Source organism: Lepisosteus platostomus, chromosome 1 (genome assembly GCF_059453375.1).
Source record: "Lepisosteus platostomus isolate fLepPlt1 chromosome 1, fLepPlt1.hap1, whole genome shotgun sequence".
NCBI lineage: Eukaryota > Metazoa > Chordata > Actinopteri > Semionotiformes > Lepisosteidae > Lepisosteus > Lepisosteus platostomus.
Genome location: NC_142611.1, coordinates 52,085,014 through 52,104,276, shown reverse-complemented (window position 1 = coordinate 52,104,276; position 19,263 = coordinate 52,085,014). Strand labels below are relative to the sequence as shown.

Genomic DNA, 19,263 nt, shown 5'->3' with positions numbered 1-19,263 from the left:
TTATTAGATATTAATAGTAATCACTTATCAAAATCACAAGACATTAGCTTTGAGTATTGCTGAGCTAGGGTCTAACCTTTTAAAATGTGGGAAAGTACAGTACAGACAATATAGAATCAGTACACAAACGTATTCAGACATTTCCCATTTTGTGAAATGATTGGGTAAATGCTGCATACAGGTTTCATAAACTTAACATTTTGTTCAGAATCTGGATGCACAAACTATAGATTTCATTGGGTAAGATACAGTAGGTTACAGGAAATGTCAGCAAAAACTAAAGGGAAAACACTGAAATATGTGGATTGCCTAAGTATCCAGACCCATGACCTCAATATTTGGAAGCCCCTTTGGCAACAACTACAGCCACAAGTGTTTTTGGGTAAATCCCTCCAGTGCAATACTTGCCCATTCTTCTCTTCAGATTTTCTCAAGTTCATGGACAACAGGTGTCTACTCTTTCCACGGATTCTCAAAATGATTTGAGTCAGGACATGCTGTAAACTGAGATCATTACTTTTCATTTCTATCATATTAATTAAAGTTGTATGCAAAAGTTTGGGCACCCCTGGCCAAATGACACGTTTTGTTGATTCTCTAAGTGAAAAGAAGTTAACACAACCACTGCAGAGAACAAGCTTAAACTTGATGCACAGTTACTGTTTATTTGCTGAATTTAACAGATTGGGAAAAAATACAACAGTAAATATGGCATGTGCAAAAGTGCATAAGTCCACTAGTATTATTTTTTTGAAAGGTCTCAGAACTTAACTGTGCAGTAAAATTTGCAAAAATATGTCAAGATGAAGTTTGTTTGCTGCAGAGGTTGTGTTAACTTCTTTTCACTTAGAAACACAACAAAACATAATTTGGCCAGGGGTGCTCCAACATTTGCATACTATAGCTATTTACTTCTTTCTTGAAGTATTGCTGATTGTTCAACACTATTAGAATGCAAAATCATCCAAAGAAATTAATACTGTTTTGCATATACAGTACTTAGATTGCTTCATCCTTATTAGAGCTCATCAACATGATACTTAGACCAGTCTAATAAGCTCCATAGTGCCTTACATTTAATTATGTACTGTATATATGCAAAAGATATTAAAAAGTTTGTTTTGATAGTTCTTCTTTCATATGTTATAAAGCAGTAAGAACTATCTGTCTTGGTATTGCCATGCATTTGTTTCGTGCCAGTTATGTCTTCTTTTATGGTTCTCTTAAAGCTGTCTGGGCACATTGCCATGTTGGCAATCAAGACTTCCAGGGATGTAGGCTAAAGCTCCCACATATGTGTATTGTTTTTGGCTTGCTTCATCTCACTGTGACGCCAAGTGCAACAGTTTCATATTTCATAAAGGAAAATACCTTTTTTTAAGATTTCTGTTTAGCTTCAGCTTGCTTTGGTGTAGTCTGTATGTACTGCTGAAGCCACTAAGTGAAGAATGTACTCATATGTACTGTATGTACAGTATCTCAGCATTTCAGTGGTCTCTTTTGGGGGCATGGAATATGGCCTATATCCTATATATCCTAGTTTGTGAGGATTAATTCCTTTTAAATAGTAATACTATTTAAATTCATGCCTGTGTCTTGCTTTTCATAACAATTGAATGCTTCTTCAGAGTGGATTATTCTGTACAGTAGATGGCATTAGTAAAACTGCTTCATAAAAGTGCAATGCTTCAAATAACTGACTTTCTAATTGTGATACAAGTACCTTTCAAATGAACACTTTCTGTGTAAAGGAATTCAGAATTATGATATAATCATAATTATTAATTACTGTACAGTGCCTTGCGAAAGTATTCGGCCCCCTTGAACTTTTCAACCTTTTGCCACATTTCAGGCTTCAAACATAAAGATATAAATTTTTTATTTTATGTGAAGAATCACCAACAAGTGGGACACAATTGTGAAGTGGAACGAAATCTATTGGATTTTTGAAACTTTTTTAACTAATAAAAAAATGAAAAGTGGGGCGTGCAAAATTATTCGGCCCCTTTACTTTCAGTGCAGCAAACTCACTCCAGAAGTTCAGCGAGGATCTCTGAATGATCCAATGTTGTCCTAAATGACTGATGGTGATAAATAGAATCCACCTGTGTGTAATCAAGTCTCTGTATAAATGCACCTGCTCTGTGATAGTCTCAAGGTTCTGTTGAAAGCGCAGAGAGCATCATGAAGACCAAGGAACACACCAGGCAGGTCCGTAATACTGTTGTGGAGAAGTTTAAAGCCGGATTTGGATACAAAAAGATTTCCCAAGCTTCAAACATCCCAAGGAGCACTGTGCAAGCGATCATCTTGAAATGGAAGGAGTATCAGACCACTGCAAATCTACCAAGACCTGGCCGTCCCTCTAAACTTTCAGCTCAGACAAGGAGAAGACTGATCAGAGATGCAGCCAAGAGGCCCATGATCACTCTGGATGAACTGCAGAGAACTACAGCTGAGGTGGGAGAGTCTGTCCATAGGACAACAATCAGTCTTACACTGCACAAATCTGGCCTTTATGGAAGAGTGGCAAGAAGAAAGCCATTTCTCAAAGATATCCATAAAAAGTCTCGTCTAAAGTTTGCCACAAGCCACCTGGGAGACACCCCAAACATGTGGAAGAAGGTGCTCTGGTCAGATGAAACCAAAATCGAACTTTTTGGCCACAATGCAAAACGATATGTTTGGCGTAAAAGCAACACAGCTCATCACCCTCAACACACCATCCCCACTGTCAAACATGGTGGTGGCAGCATCATGGTTTGGGCCTGCTTTTCTTCAGCAGGGACAGGGAAGATGGTTAAAATTGAGGGGAAGATGGATGCAGCCAAATACAGGACCATTCTGGATGAAAACCTGTTGGAGTCTGCAAAAGACCTGAAACTGGGACGGAGATTTATCTTCCAACAAGACAATGATCCCAAACATACAGCAAAATCTACAAAGGAATGGTTCACAAATAAACGTATCCAGGTGTTTGAATGGCCAAGTCAAAGTCCAGACCTGAATCCAATCGAGAATCTGTGGAAAGAGCTGAAAACTGCTGTTCACAAACGCTCTCCATCCAACCTCACTGAGCTCGAGCTGTTTTGCAAGGAAGAATGGGCAAGAATTTCAGTCTCTCGATGTGCAAAACTGATAGAGACATACCCCAAGCGACTTGCAGCTGTAATCGCAGCAAAAGGTGGCTCTACAAAGTATTAACGCAAGGGGGCCGAATAATTTTGCACGCCCCACTTTTCATTTTTTTATTAGTTAAAAAAGTTTCAAAAATCCAATAGATTTCGTTCCACTTCACAATTGTGTCCCACTTGTTGGTGATTCTTCACATAAAATAAAAAATTTATATCTTTATGTTTGAAGCCTGAAATGTGGCAAAAGGTTGAAAAGTTCAAGGGGGCCGAATACTTTCGCAAGGCACTGTATATGTAATGTGAAAGTTAATATTAACCAGAATCACTCATTTACTGTATGTTCATTAAGTGAAAGGCTTGAGGTTCAACTTAATTGGAATATTTTTTGAAGGCAGTGTTAGGGAGCTTGAAATATTGTATATTTTATCGATACACAACAATAACAAAAATTACATTCTGAATTTATACAGTATATGGTGGTAATGTGGTTTCTACTTTATTTAAAACCACATTACCGATCCAGAAAGAAAACTTTGCCTTGCATTGTTTTTATTAATTAGTAACTGTATAACTGTAATAAATCCTGAAAATATAGTATATATTTCAATTTTAAAACTACTGTGTAGCTTAAGTATCAAATAATTGATAATTGCTTAAAGGTATCGTTTAAGATATTGCAAAAAACATGGAAAGTATATAGTATAAAGTATCAAAGACCTGCTCTTTTAAATTTAGACATTGCACTATTTACAGTATGCACTCATTATTCTTTATTAGCTTGGCTGCAACCTCCTCCAATATCTAGATAATGTACAGTAAGATAACTTGACCAGGCAGTCAGAAGTGAAGTTTGTTCATGTTTGTTAATTTACCTCTTGTATTTGCTTTAAAGGATTTTGTGTGAATTACAGTATGTTGAGTCTGAAAATAAGCATAGAAATCCCATGTTGTAATTAATATCCTTCGTGTTAGTAATGACATTTCTTTACACTGGAAGATAATGAGAAACATTTAAAAAACTCTGAATCTGTGACAAAGAGTTAGAGGAATTAAATTTCTAGTTTCTAATAAGTATGTATTTGTTGATTTCTTTAAAATACAAATATTTGCTTAAAACTTATTTTTGATTTTTGATTTTCTCAAAATGAAATCTGATTCCATGGCATCATTCATGGCAACAAACTCTATTCATCTTTAGGTGGGTTATTGGGAAGTGAAATTTAAATCTGAATTATTTTATTTCTAAAAGTATACTTTGTAATAAGTATATTTGGTTTGTAATGTGGGTCGAAATGCCAGTTTCTTTCTGCAGAGGACAAAGGAAGGAAAAAAAGTCTAGATTCCTTTTAGTTAATTGTGATTCTACTCCTGTATGTCTGTCTCTTCAGATTAAAACCCAACGGACTTCTTACTCCCCAGATAATTCAATTTTGCTCTCAATGTGAGGATGGCAAGAGCAATAAGATGATTTTTGGTTAGGTTGTAGAGTGGTTTCTTCCTTGGGGGGGATTTTGACTTTCAATATATAATAGAGAACTTGCAAGGAATGGGCCTGGTCTGTGTTTCTCTAGCAATGACCACACTTTTTCATTTTATCAACCAAAACCAATGTGCATCTGAAATATAGCTAAAAAGTGTTATTTGGAAAATGAAAAGTATTAAAAACTAAATAATACATTAAACAATTAGACAAATCACTATCAAACAGATATGAAATATAAACATGCAAGCACCAGATATTAATAACAGCAACACAATTTCATTTCATATTCTGTCATTTTGTTCATTGTATACTGTTTTACCTAATCTTTTCCTATTTCCAATCAATATTTTGGATTTGGACAAATATTTAATGTACAGAGTTGCCATGAATTTCAAATATTATCCCTGGTACTGCCTCCGTCTGATGTATCATTGCTTATAAAGTCTTCTTCCAATAGAAGAATAAAAGTAGGTGAAGAATAAAAGTAATAAAAATAAGAAAATCTTGCAACATTAACAAGGCTAAAATTTACACTGTAGCATTTTGACTTTTATTTCAATTTTGATTTCTATTCTTGTTGAATGGAGTTTGTAAAGAACATTTGGAAGGAATAACAGCAACCAAATTCCCCTTCATATCTACTGCTCTAGATCGTAATCCTTCATGACATAATGTTATAGAAATCACTGTGAGCCCCTCTCTTTCGCATTCACATTCATTTTTCTTTTGCATCCCTCCCCCTCCCACATCTCAACCTTTGCAACAATCTTTGGCTAATTTGACTGTGCTGGGGGGTCCTATCTCATTCTACAGTCATGTACTTGTCCCCCAGCTAAGTGGGTTAAGCCCAAACTCTTTTTGCCTACTTCTTCCAAAAAAATGTTCATAAATCATGTTTTGAATTGCAGTCGTTATTTCTTGTGACGTAAAATATCTGTAACACAGGATGCTCGCCTGCCCATTTAACGCAATCATTAACAGCCTGTGACTGTTGCACCGACTCCTGGAGCTAGCTTCCTCTTAAATGTTAGAATTTCTCTCTGAAGTTTTTTACAAGGTTTTACAGACAACTGAACAAATAAACCCTGCTGTGCCTGCCAAAATTGTGACAATGCATTTGAAATGGATTATATGAAAAAACAGCCTTTCAACTAAACTAGTATCTTACAGTTAAGCCACTAAAGCAAAAAGCATGAAAGGTCAGGTTCAAAAAATAGAATAAAGAGGTACTGAAGTCTGTTCTTAACTCAAAAAGCTTGTCAATTTACAGAAAGCTTTCAAGTTAACTTAGGGTTCCAGAGCGAGAGAGAATGTGAACCTCCCTTGATGGGCAATAGTCCATTACAGGGTTACCACAAGCAATATTGCACACCATTTCTACCATCTGGGTCAGCTGAAGTAATTTTGGAAATCTTGGACTTGAACCCACATTTTTTTAGTTCGAGATGTTCCGACAATATTATTTTTGGGGTAAGCAGGCACTTTTAAAAGATCTTTTAAATAAAATTCAAGAGTGTCATAATGCCTGAATATTTTCATTAATTTTGTGGTTGGCATACAGTACTGAACATGTGAAAAGCAAATGAGGAATGTGTTAAAACTACCTTTACAAAAAATATTGAAATGTCAAATGAACTAAGTATTTTTTAAAAACAAAAATGCTTTAATATACACAATATTAAGGTCAGTATAAAGTTGGTGTTGGTAAATTATATTATTTGAAATAATGTGTAAGTCAGATGCCCTTGACGAGATTGTAATAAAATATACCACAGTAGAAAAGGCAGCAGAAATAGGACAAGTGCATATTTGTCTTATTTTTTGTGGACATTAGAATGGCATTCGAATTATTCTTGTAACCTTAGCAAATATGGAAATATGTAAAGTGTGTTCCTACTTTATTAATAGCCATAATAAAATAATAACAAAATATTTAAAGAACAAAAAACTTTATAGAGCACTCAGGATCTCTTTAGAAATAAGTCTTTTAACGCATGCACTAAATTTTGTATTCTATAAAAGCAAATAGCCTGGGAAAAGTCTAAATAATGCAAAATTCTTGTAATAAAGAATGTAAAAAAAATTTAACCCAAGTCTAAACATTTAAATGCATCCTAACTCTGCAACATTTAAACTAATAATTCACACATTTTAAATTTCAGGCTAATATATACCATATACTGTACACATACCAAATTCTGCAATTTCCCTCACGGGATCAATAAAGTATCTATCTATACTGTACAATCTAGAAGTCTTGTTTGTGTGTTGTGATTTGTTTCAATCCACTCAATTTATTATTAAGTACATTCATATCATAGTCATGATCATTACTATTGGTTATAATGATATTTGAGTAGCATATTACTTGGTACTTGTCACAAAGCATTTTTCAGGACCCTATGCAGACGATAGAATCCGGAAGGGAGTGCAACAAGCATGGGGAAGGAAGACTAGGATCAGGGCTGGAAGAACAGGGGGGTGTGGTGCTCGGGGGGGTGGCCAAGGCAAACAAGTCCAAAGGGAGTCTGTAGGGAATCCAGTGAAAGCAAAAGTCCAGAGCCGGGTAATCCAATCCAAGACAGACAAGACAGGACTTAAAAGCCGGAGCGGGATCCAGCGAAGGGCTGGGGGAATAAAAAGGAGTAACGGGGCCAGGCGCTCCAAGGCCCGGACCCTGATGGTCAGGACGCCTTTGTGAAGCCTATGCTGTCAAGCCTCTCCTGGGCTTGCGGGTTTCCAAAGCTGAGCCCAGATTGGTAGGCATCTGGCTTTTATAGGAAGGGGGCTGGAACCGGAGGCAGGTGCAAAAAATCAAAGACAAACAAGGAAGAGGAGGGGCTTACGATCGTGACAGTACTCTAACTTAAACCTATCCAGGATGGATCCAACATTTTAAAAGAAGTAGCATCTTATGTATTTTAGTGTCTTGTAAATGTAAATGTTGTTGACAAATGTGTTGTAAAGCAATCCCTTTATCTCTCTCATCGAAGAAACCTGTTTATAAAGAGGTGACTTTTATCAGAGTGCTGTTCAATGCTTCTTTCACATGTGCTTGCCAAATGCAGAGTGTCACACAATAGTAAACTTTATTTCATAAACTCCCCCACATGGCAAGTGCCAGAAAGCTGCTAGCATTTCAAAGAAAGCACAGCAAAATGGTGCTATGGGCTAAGGGTCATTATGAGATCGCTTTTCTTCTCTCCACAAAGGGGTCATTAGAATGATTAATTTAATTATTTGTTTAAATCTGAGCTGTTGTTTAAAGGACCTTATGGGGGTTCTGTGGCCTTTCATGCTTGTCTAATGTGGTGTATCCAAGCAATTTAATCATACCAGAGTGGCTGAGCTAAACAGATTGCAAGTTCATTTAAAGAAAATTATTTGCTTTGCTCCCTCTGCAAAATGTTGCTTGATAGAATTATCCTCAGAACATGTTAATCAGCATAACTATGTAACACATGCATTGACTCATCATATGTAATGGTTTTCTTTGGTTTGATAATCACTGCATTTCAGAAGGTGCATTTTATGTGATATACAGTACAGTGTTCATAACAGGTTAAACAAGACTGGATGTAATCTATGTTACAGTTGCTATGATTAACCAGGATCAAACTTATTTTTGCTATAGTTTTTACTTTTGAACTGAGTTCTTCCAAACAACCTTGTGATCCTGACAGATTTTAAGTATGAAAGTGTGAAGTTAAGTGTGAAATTAAACAATAAACAGCATAGTAGGTAAGAGTTTTTTTTCCAATCTTTGAAACCTAAAATAATTCATTTCAATTTTAAAGAACAAAATCCATTAAAGGTGTTAGTAAACAAAAGTTCAGAGGGAGGACAAATTCCGATCTCGTACTTCTGCTTTCTAAGGTACTATAAATACTGGCCAGTTATCCACAACTCTGTTTATCTTTTGTGGTACTTAGCATTTTGGTAGTGCTAGACCCTATCGAGTGCTACCCTCCTCCAAGCCAGGATAGGTGTTGTTTTCTTGCATCTTTTTGAACAGCAGCTCTTACAGCTCTTCAACTTCAATATCTCCATGTGAAACAACTGGCTCCCTGCTCGTGGGATGTGATCTTTTCTTCCAGTTCCTTTGATGTAAAAATCCTCTCCCTTCAGAAAAACAAAAATGCTATTTTCTCTCCCTCTCTCCCTTTCTCTCCATTCCTGGTCTTCATTCCAATCCACTGCACCAATAGCCCCATCTCTGCTGTTCCCTCTGCCCAGTCCCCCTGGTCACTGATACCCACTACTGAGTCAGGACTCCTTGTTTGCAGCCCTTGCTGTCCCCTGTCCCTGGTTCCTGCACAGAAGTTCCTGCACAAGCTGCCACAACTATGGCTTCTTCCCCACTTACCCCCCCCTCCCCCCCCACTCTGCTGGCATCCAACTGGTGCAGTGTTGACTGTACACTCTCTTCCCTTCCCAGGTTTCCACCTACAAACACAGGTGATACAGTATGTCTTATTCATTGAGTTTTAGCCAACTTCAGTAAGTGGTGACTCACTTCTGGTTCCTATTCACCTTCTGTGAAGAATCTTCCTGAGTCACCATAGTGTCTTCCACTAACCACTACAGAATTCCAGTCTCAGCTGCTCTAGGGTTTGTTGGCTATACTACCACATGTTCTCTGACTCTCCTCTGTTTGCTTCCATCATACATGCTCCTCAATCACTACATTATCTACCAGTGATCTTCCAAGTCATTGCATATCAGAACTAACTACATAAAATAAAGGTCACATCTGCATCAACATCAGTTTCATATGGCTAGGGGCTGATGAGTTAACCATTAAAACTGCAGAATTACTCTAAGTACAGTATGCTATTCCTTTACATAGTATTTATCAGCTAATTTAATCATCATTAGAATGTAACCAAACTACTGAAACAAAAACAACAGAATGAACAATCATCTCCTGCAGGCTTTCACTCTGATATAATAATTTAGGTTTATGAACTATAACCATTAGAATGTCCTATTTGATGTTTTATAACAATTCTATAGTACTATTAGTAGTGTACCGTTTTAAAGTTAGTTATTATTGTTGGATCTGAGAAATGCTGTACAACATGGATCTCCACCTCTTTTTCTACAGATACAGGTCTCTCTGTTTTTAATCAAATTGATTCTTCAGTTACATAATAAAATCCATTATTATCCAGGGGACCTGAAGAAGTTATTTTAAGTTAACAGATTAACCTTCAGGCAAGGGAGGATTGCTTTGTTCATACTAAGCAATGTGCTGCAGATGGGCACTACTAAATTAAATCTTTATATTAATTGACACTTCTGACAAATCAGTAAGCAGATCTATGATGCAGGGCAATAGAACGCTACACTAAGGCTGTGATAAAAGTCATTTTGATTTTTCATGCATTACAGTGAAATTACAGCAAACAATTCTTTTTGCTGAAGTCTGTTTTATGCATACGTTTGCTACAAAGTGCACTGTTTAGTACTATTTCTATTGCACTTTGTGAGTGTGGATGAATCAGTGACCCTTAGGCAGTCAATTACATAAAGAGTTCAGGTGGGTAGCTGCGTCAGCATGCGTAGGCTACAAAGGAACAAGACACCTGAAGAAGGCTCCACGGCCGAAACGTTGTGTTCTCTTTCTTCTTTTTTTTCAGCATGGAATAAACCTATAACTTGTTCAATTACATAAAGAGGTACTTATCAATTATATGTTCATTTTTAAAAGCCCAGGAATCTTAATCCGGAAAGAATACGTGGATAATCTTAGAGTTTTATTAACATACGGTTATAAACAAGAGGCAGCCATTTGACACACAGCTTATTGGGTTGTTAGCTACAGTACTTGATCTGAGGATCTTATCTAGCCATTTCTTGAAAGCAGCCAGGCTATCAGCTTCCACATCATGGCTGGGTGGCTGGTTCCAGCTTACTATGAACCTTTGTGTAAACAAGTACCTATGGTGCTAAACAAGAACAGGTGGGTTGTGTCAATGACTTGAAGAATTTTAAATACTGTAGTTGGATCACTTTTCCTCATAGTCTTTTATTTAGTTTATGCTTATGCTACCTGAATGTAACACTCCGCACCTATTACATTGAAAACCATCTACCAAATGTTTGCCCAGTATTGAATTTCCTTCACAGCTTTTACATTCTTTGTTTCCTAGTTTGGTATTATCTGCAAACTTCATTAGTTTACTGTCTATAACCAAAACTAGATAATTAATATATATTAGAAAGTGAAGTGGTCCTAATACAGATCCCTGTGGTACTTTACTGATCACATCACCCAGTGTGAGAATTAATTCCTTATAAATTCAGCTCTCTATTTTCTATCCTTTAACCATTGCTCAATCAAAATATGTGTATTGTCTTGAATGCTTACCATCTTTAATTTGAGAATCAATAATCTATAAGCAACTTTATCAACAGTCTTCTGAAAATCTAAAATATACTGTATTCTATGGTCTCTTTCTATCTATTGCTGCAATTGCTTGTTCAAAGAACTTTAACATTAGTTAAAATCTATATCTATACTATTTCTTACATTGTCATGCAGATGCCACCTAGTCTAATTATTGTTTTCATAAAATAACAAGCAATAGATATGTTAAAACATATGGGTTTATAGATACTTAATTGAGCTTTGTCACGCTTATTATGAATAGGCAATATGTTAGCAATTTTCCTGTCAATGGATATTACCCCTGTGATTGAGTGATTATCAGAAAGGCATTGTTATGAATAACATATTTTTTACTTAAATACAATTGGTAGATTCTGCTATAGGTAAAGTCCAAATGAGCAAGTGTTTGGGAGGCTTCAGGAGGTGAGCAGAGATGGTGCAGAGCAGGGAATAAGAGAGTTGGCTGAGGAGAATATTACAACACAGGTATCCAGCAGGAGATGAGCAGGATGAATAAAAGATAAAAAGTTAATCAGGATATTTTAGTTAAATAAGAATAATGCTGATGTTACCCCTTGATCATACTTACAGTAAATTTTTATAAAGAGTAAAATGAATGACAAAAGAGCAACAAAAAAAATCCTGTGTCTGAGATAACTGGAGTTCCAGAAAAGGCTAATTTGAATGACAAAGCATTATCAGCACTAGTAAAAAGATATAGAGGACAGAAAACTATACAGCTCAGTATTGAACGTATTTGTTGTATTCTATCATTGAAATTGAGCAAAAAGTCTACTTGCATAGTGAGTCTAAGCATAACAATTAACAGTAAATGTGTTTAAATAAGATCCACTTGTTGTTTCAAATATTAGGTTTCCATCTTTTTATATAACAATTTGAAACTGCATTAATGCTAAATCAGGAAGATAAAGTGCATAGGAGCAAAGGTTAATGAAAATACAGAAATACTGCATAATCTGCATTAATTGAATCTCATACTGTAGATTCTTGCTACTGTAAGTACATATCCTTATTGATTTTAAGGAAATAGTTTGTCTTCAGTAACTAATATTTTGCTATAAATTGTCAAGGATGAAGAGGAGTGAAAGGAACAGGACGTGGGAATGAATATTTGAATAGTTAATCATTGTAAGGTAAAGAAACTACGTTTGGAAGCCCAAGTCTGTGGTTACAGACTCTTCAGTGCCACATCAAAGTATTATTTTGAATACTCTACAGATGTGATTAATAATTAGCAAGTCTCATTCATCTTTGAATACTTCCTGCTTAAAAAAACGAAAAAAACTCCATTATACATGTTTGAATATATTAATATTACCAAATGTATAATGTGCATTATTAATATTGAACAACAGGGTAAGAGCAGTTATTAGAATTGAATTGCATAGTTGCTAAGTAACAGCACAAAGAAAAGAGTTTTTTTAAGTTGAATATGCATAATTTTGAGGTGTTCTTTTCATTTTGATCACAGCTAAAAATGTACAATTACATTTTACTTAATCCTAAACACAGCTCAAATATTTCTTTCAGACATGTACTTTTAAGTATTTTATCATTAAACTGTGCCACATGAATAGTTTTCGCTTCATTAAAGTGCATTGTAATTTACACTACTGTACATGGTGAGCTTTATCAGATACGATTGGAGTTTTCACAGTGGTTTACAAAGTGTTAAGTGAAACTGTAAAACAAATAGGAAAATCTGAAATGTTTTTATGTTCCATAATCCAGTGATTACCAGTTACTGTTGGTGCTTACAAGCATCATTCAAACTGTATTTTTGAATTTTGTAGAGCATGTGACACAGTGAGGGTATACTGATACATATTTCATTAAAATCTTAATGAATGATGCCGCACCTGATCATTTGTTTATCATTTCAAACAAAGATTGTCTGTCTATGTGTGTCCATGCTTTGGTATATCAATTAATATGAAAGTAATACAGACATATTAACCTAATCAGTATTGGAAAGGGATACACATGCATTTTAAGTTTAAAGAACAAAAGGAATCAGAGCCAATTAATTATTTCAATTCATAGCTGTAATATAAATATAAAATATATATTTTAGGTAGTTTTAAGGTAGGCGTGTTGATTAATGCTGCTACTTCACCACTCTTGGGTCTTTGTTTGTGGTCTTGACCTGAGGTTGGGAGTTTGCATATTTTTGCATATTCGCACGTCTGTTTTTTCTCCTTGTGTTCCAGTTTCCTCCAAAGCACTTCAGCTATCTTCCTCTTGCTTTGAGCCCCACGGAGCTGTTTTGACTTGGATTCTTCAGCCTGTCAGCAAGACTCAGCAATGTTCTATATCTAGCCATATTCTAGAACCGAAGGGTTAATAAACACATTTTCTAAACACATAAACATTCAGTTAGGTGAACAACATGTGAGTAGAGCAACTACAAAAGTTATTTGAAACACAAAGGCTTAACGGCAAACCAAAATACTATAATTGTGCTTAATACACCATATCTTTAATGGAAGTAGATATATTGCACAGAGTTTATATCTTGTGGTTATAATTTAAACTTCCATCCATCAGTTCCGTTGATGATTCAGTGATTCCCTAGTAAGAGTCACAGCAAGCTGGAGCTTGTACTGTATGTGAAGGACAGTGTGCAAGGATGAGCCAAGATCATGTCCCTGGTCTCCTCCCAAAAGGGACACCCAAGAGCCACAGAGAAAGGAAAGGGATTTAGCAGGTCATCAAACCTGGCTTATCAAGCCTTTTGGAAACAGGAAGGAAAACAAAGACATGGAGAAATCTAATGTGAATTTGGGGGTAGAAGATGCAGCAACACTACCCACATCACCACACCTAGCCCCCTTAAACTGTAAGCTTATGCAACATTTCATGTTGGTAAAACTGCAGCTTCAGACCATTTTTTTCATTTTTTTTTAGAAAACAGAGATTTAGTAGAGTGTGCTCCTTCCAGAGCTAAAACTGATTTAATGTACAGTGTTGCTCTATTGATACATATCTTATCTGAGTTAATTGATCTGATATAATAATTTTCAATGAGTGATCTCAGCTATGTAGCCACAAATATATTGCTTTGCATATATTTTGTACATATATTTTGAGATCTGTAAACTCACGACGCTAAAGATAGTTATCTTTTAGATACAGTAGATGCCATGTGAAAACATTTTCCATTGGTTTATATGAAAGCACTCAAAACAGCTTTGCAGTCATGAGTCGCTTCAATATTTATTATGGTATTTTTTCGCAAAAATTCAATATTTGAATAGATGGGATTGGCACTATGTTATTTTCCTTGCACAGTGACAGTGTATGAATTTGTTTAGTCTTCTGCCATTTCTAATCACATTGCTATCAATAACTTGTCACTTAGCACACCAAAGGATGACACCCTCTTATTTTCAAATTTAATGCCAACTCAGTGCAACATTAATGCATTATACAGTATATTCAGATTTTTATTCTAAGATTGACATTAAGTCAGTTAATTCTGTGCTTATTTGTATAGTTGTGTACAAGAGAGCTCATCATTTCCAACATAAAAAATTAATTCAGAAGATAAACAGTAACCCAACAAGTAATGAATGTGCATTCAATGAAAAGAAAATGTTTGTTTCTTAACGCAGGTCAGTCAGTCTGTCTTGTGGTTGTAGCATTCACAATCCCCTACAAAAAGACCCAAGTGTCACAGCATTGGAGGTGGCAGAGGGGTTGGTGAAGGGGTACTGGGAAGGAAAGACTCAAGTGCCATACTGTATTTGTACCCCAAGACGAGATTGGCAGGAGAACTGTCTCTTGTTCTTTGTTGATGGTTTCTGACTCTGTATCACTTCATATCCTTCTTTTTCTGGACTGAAGGCATATTTCTTACAGCTGGTTAACATTCTTTGGTTAAGGCCTATACACTGCATGTCTGAAACAAAAACAATGCTATATGTTTTTACTTAATAAAAATTAAACTACTGTAGTGCCATCGGGGCATCTTCTAAGGTACTAAATACTGTGGTATGATATGTTCCAAATTCAATGGACTAATTAAAATTACTAAGCATCAGCACATAACTCCCATACTTTGCAAAACATACCTTGTGAAATGTACAGTAGAGTGGACTAAAAGGTTTTCCAGTTTATCTATAAGTAAGTGAATTGTCTAGCTCCAAATTATTTTTAGGACTTACTGCTCAAGTGTAGTATAGTTATAAACCTCAGATCTGCAGATTCACTCCTTCTTAACCAGTGATAGTCTTCTCATGTGCAGACCTGAATCTCTGGAGTTTAGTACCCAAATTCATACAGTAAGAGACTCAGATATGACTGTCAACATTTTCCATACTTAAAGATGTATCTTTTCGGAAATATTTGAATACGTAATTTAGTCCGGCTCCTGGTTTCAGTTTGCTTTATTTCTTTTGTTCTTTTGTCATAATATACTACATCTGTGGTATTGTACAGAGCTTTCGGTTCTGGAAAGGCAATCATGAATAAGATTGTATTATTATATTTGTCTCATCATAACACATGGTTATTTATTTCAGTTACATAAGATGACACAGAGGACTGGGCTTACTTTTTAGATTTACCATATGAAGACCTGAAATTTTGATTACATCTTGACAGGGCAGATTTTCTTCTTTTCAAAAGAAGAATCATGATTCTCCTACATATGGGGTGACATCATACTTCATATGTACTGTAAATATGTGTGCAGCATTGTCAAGCACAGAAGGTTACAGAAATATTGACCACCACGTTGCACTCAAGACCACTCAGATACACATTGCATATATACAGTATATAGACCGACGCACCATTTTCCATTATACATCATAATTGATGATGTACAGTATAAAGCATCTGTAATATATAGAGTTTGTCTTTAAAAATTAAGAATTTTACTGGGTGATTTAAATAACACAGATACCACAGAAAATACAGTAAACCTAAAGGCTTCAGTAGATGACATGGCATATCATATTCCCATATAGATAAAGAATTATACATGGGGGTGTAATAAAATAAGTTAATTTTAGTAAGTGCTGACATCTAGTTGAGTACTCAAAGTTAAACAATAAAACTTGGTCCTATATTTTTAACAGTTTGGTGTTTGAAAAATGAATAAACAGTAGCTTAAGAGACAAGGATCCTGTACAACATACAGTACCTGTAGGTTGAAGATTACTGAGGGAATTCTACAGTATGTGCAAATGACAAAGATGAGGAAAAGGCCTCCTCCTGAAAAGTGCCCAGGTCAATGTGTGTCAGGTAACAGATCGTTGACATTTATTTCTCATGAACTTATTAAATGAAATTACAGTATAAGTTGGGAAACTGTAGACAGTCACATTTGAGTCTCTAATTGATTTGGACACTAAACTTCAGAGAAGTGAGTTTTTTTCATTTCTGTATTCATCTCCTATGCATATACTGTAACATATTAAAGCAACAGGTATCGTATGTCTAATACAGATGGGTTTATTCATCATGGAAGATGAGTGTGACAGAAAAATCCATTCTACATGATCAGAAATGTGCCAGCTATCACTTTCTACTAACAGTTTCCTGTAATACAATCATGCTATACTTTATTATGTGATGCTAGTGATCCATGGCAATCAAGTATTTTTTCTACAATTTTTAATGTTCTGTAATGGCCTCACTGTCTTATTTTCAAAGTCTTATTGAACTGTGTGAACAAATTATGTGAATTCTTAGAGATGAAAATAAATTCAGTGAACAATTTGGTTGCAGTGGTCTTTACATGAGAAGAAATTAATATGCCTTAAGCTAAAAAAAAAGACTCCTGATGTTATGAGTAATACTACCAGATAACTATAACAGAGAACTAGGTGCTGCACAAACTAAGAATGCTTAAGTCAAGCCAATTGCCTTTGGCTAAATGAAATACAGTATGTGAATTGCATTCAGAGAAATGACAGGTATTATTTACATATTATTAACAAGGGAGTTTCAAAACGCTTAAGAAAACCGACTGGAAAATAGTTGAACTGACGCTCACCAATACAGAAACAAAACTGGACCAGGTATTTTATAGTTCTAAATTCTTTCTCATTTGTATGGCCCTTAAAGTTCTGGAAAACCTGGTGAACAAAGGAAAACAAAGGAAGTAAAATGTTTATTTTAATTAATGAAAATCGTAGAATTCAAATACAGGGCTGAAATTGCACAATGTATTCTTTAGACTTTACTTGGAATATTGTTCTCATTTGTGCTCATTATGCTGTAATAAATATATTTCTGTCTTAGAGTCAACATACAGTAAAGGGGAGGAAAGACTGGTTGCCAATTAATGTCATTCTAGAACTGATTAAGGGTTAACTGAATATTTTAAGCTTAGACCAAAAAAGATTTTTGGGAAAATATGTTTAAATTGCATGCATATACATATTAGATTAATTCTACTGTTTGCAGCAAGGACAAGTTAAATAATATTAGCCTAGAAAAGTCATAGTTATTACAAGAACTAGTTGTATTCTACATAAGGAAACAATATTTTATGCATAGGCCTCTAAATCTATTACAACACTCACTCAAGATAGAGGTAGTTACTTTTGATTGAAAAGTCGCATATGGAGCACCCTTCCATAAAAAGGGTGACAAAATGTAATTAATTATAAACCAATAAGTTGAAGTTTGAATGAAGCAACAGCAGGAATGGAAAGAAACAGTGCATATGATGGTACTGCATATTTGGTATTTGGTATATTTAGAAAGTTTTTGGAGAAGTTCCTCATATAAGATTAACTTTCAAACCAGTGGTAGGCATTCAAGGAAGTATGTATCTGGACTTCGAATTGGTTAATAAATGGAAAACCAAGAACACAGATGAGGGATAAATGCTGGTTGGGATATAAGCATGTGCCAGTAACAGACAGGTCTCTGAGCCATAGAAGCCATGTGTTTCCAAAGCTCATCCCACTGATTCTCAGTGGCACTCAAGTCCAGCACGTAGGGCATATTAAGCATAACTGTAATGTTCACAACTTTTAAGAACATGTTTTTACATGAGCTGCAGGAAGGCATGCATTGTCCTGCTGGATTGTTGTCATGTTAGGATGATTCCACAGGATGTCAGTGACATCCCAGCACTTCACTACAAGAGGAGTTGAACTTCTGAACTGGACTCCTGTCCAGTCCATTACACCAGAACCTCCTTATTCATTGGTCTATATTGTAAACAAATAATTATCATTCTTTATGTTTGCGTCAGCCTTGTTACTGTAGTTGGCTCCCATGTTGGCACAGACGTGCTGTTCTCTTCACAATCTGGGCTCCCTCTCTGTGTTCTTCCCTTTTTATTTTTACAAGGGTTGGAATTCTGCGAGTTAGGTCACCTCTTCACCTTCACCTTTACTCAGCAAATCATCTCACACTGAATGATCAGTTTATTAAAATGACACCAATCACATGTAATTAAATCCAAAATCTGTATACTTTATTTTTCCACAAACACAAATGCATAGATTGATACATTTCATTTGACCCTCTGTGTATTTTTGAATCTCTTGTCATGCCTGAGTCACCTAAATGCTTTGGAAGCATTTGTCCCTGGATTTTTTCGTTGTGTTTTTCTTTTTTGCAAGGCTTGGTATTCAGTGAGTTAATCCAACTAAGCACCTGTACTTAGGAAACAGAAAAGCATTAACAGTGTACTTTGCTGTAAAGCTCCATAGAAATGTCCCCAGTAATGCAGGTTGTGCTATTAAAGCAACATTTATGCTTTTGTGTCTAAGAGCCTATTTCTCATTGTAGGATATGACACAGAGCAGCAGAAATGAAGAAAATGAAGACAGTAGTATTTGTGGGCTGACGGGGTTGGACCCTGCGAATCATGAAAGTAAGTGTATCATACAGTAAATGTTTCAATTTAGGTAATAAAAACAATAATACTATTTTATAAAAAGCTTCAATATGGAAGTGGTTAATTAGAGTCCTAGTTAAAAGAACACAATTGCTCACTCAGAGTCATATTTAAAAGAATACAAGTGGGTACTAAGAGTCCTAATTACTTATTTCTAAATATTAATAATTATTTTTATCAACAATCAAAAAATTGTAATTGAAAATTAGAGCAAAACTAAGCCAACCACCCCCACCCATCCATCTCTACAATAGCAACCCACTCCCAAACAGGAGATGACAAAAACACAATCAAAACCCCTACAACTACAACAATTCTAGGAATATTCAAGCAAATTCTATATCTATACATGAAATATATACAT

At 35.5% G+C, this 19,263-nt stretch overlaps 1 protein-coding gene across 1 annotated transcript in view; it reads left to right on the top strand.

Annotated features, from left to right (window-relative positions):
- Positions 1 to 19,263, top strand: part of LOC148678109 (B-cell scaffold protein with ankyrin repeats-like) — a 114,915-nt gene that overhangs the window by 78,042 nt on the left and 17,610 nt on the right. Inside the window, exon 8 of the mRNA XM_088631899.1 lies at positions 18,791 to 18,875. Coding sequence (XP_088488025.1) covers positions 18,791 to 18,875 — 85 coding nt within the window. The remainder of the gene's footprint in view (positions 1 to 18,790; positions 18,876 to 19,263) is intronic.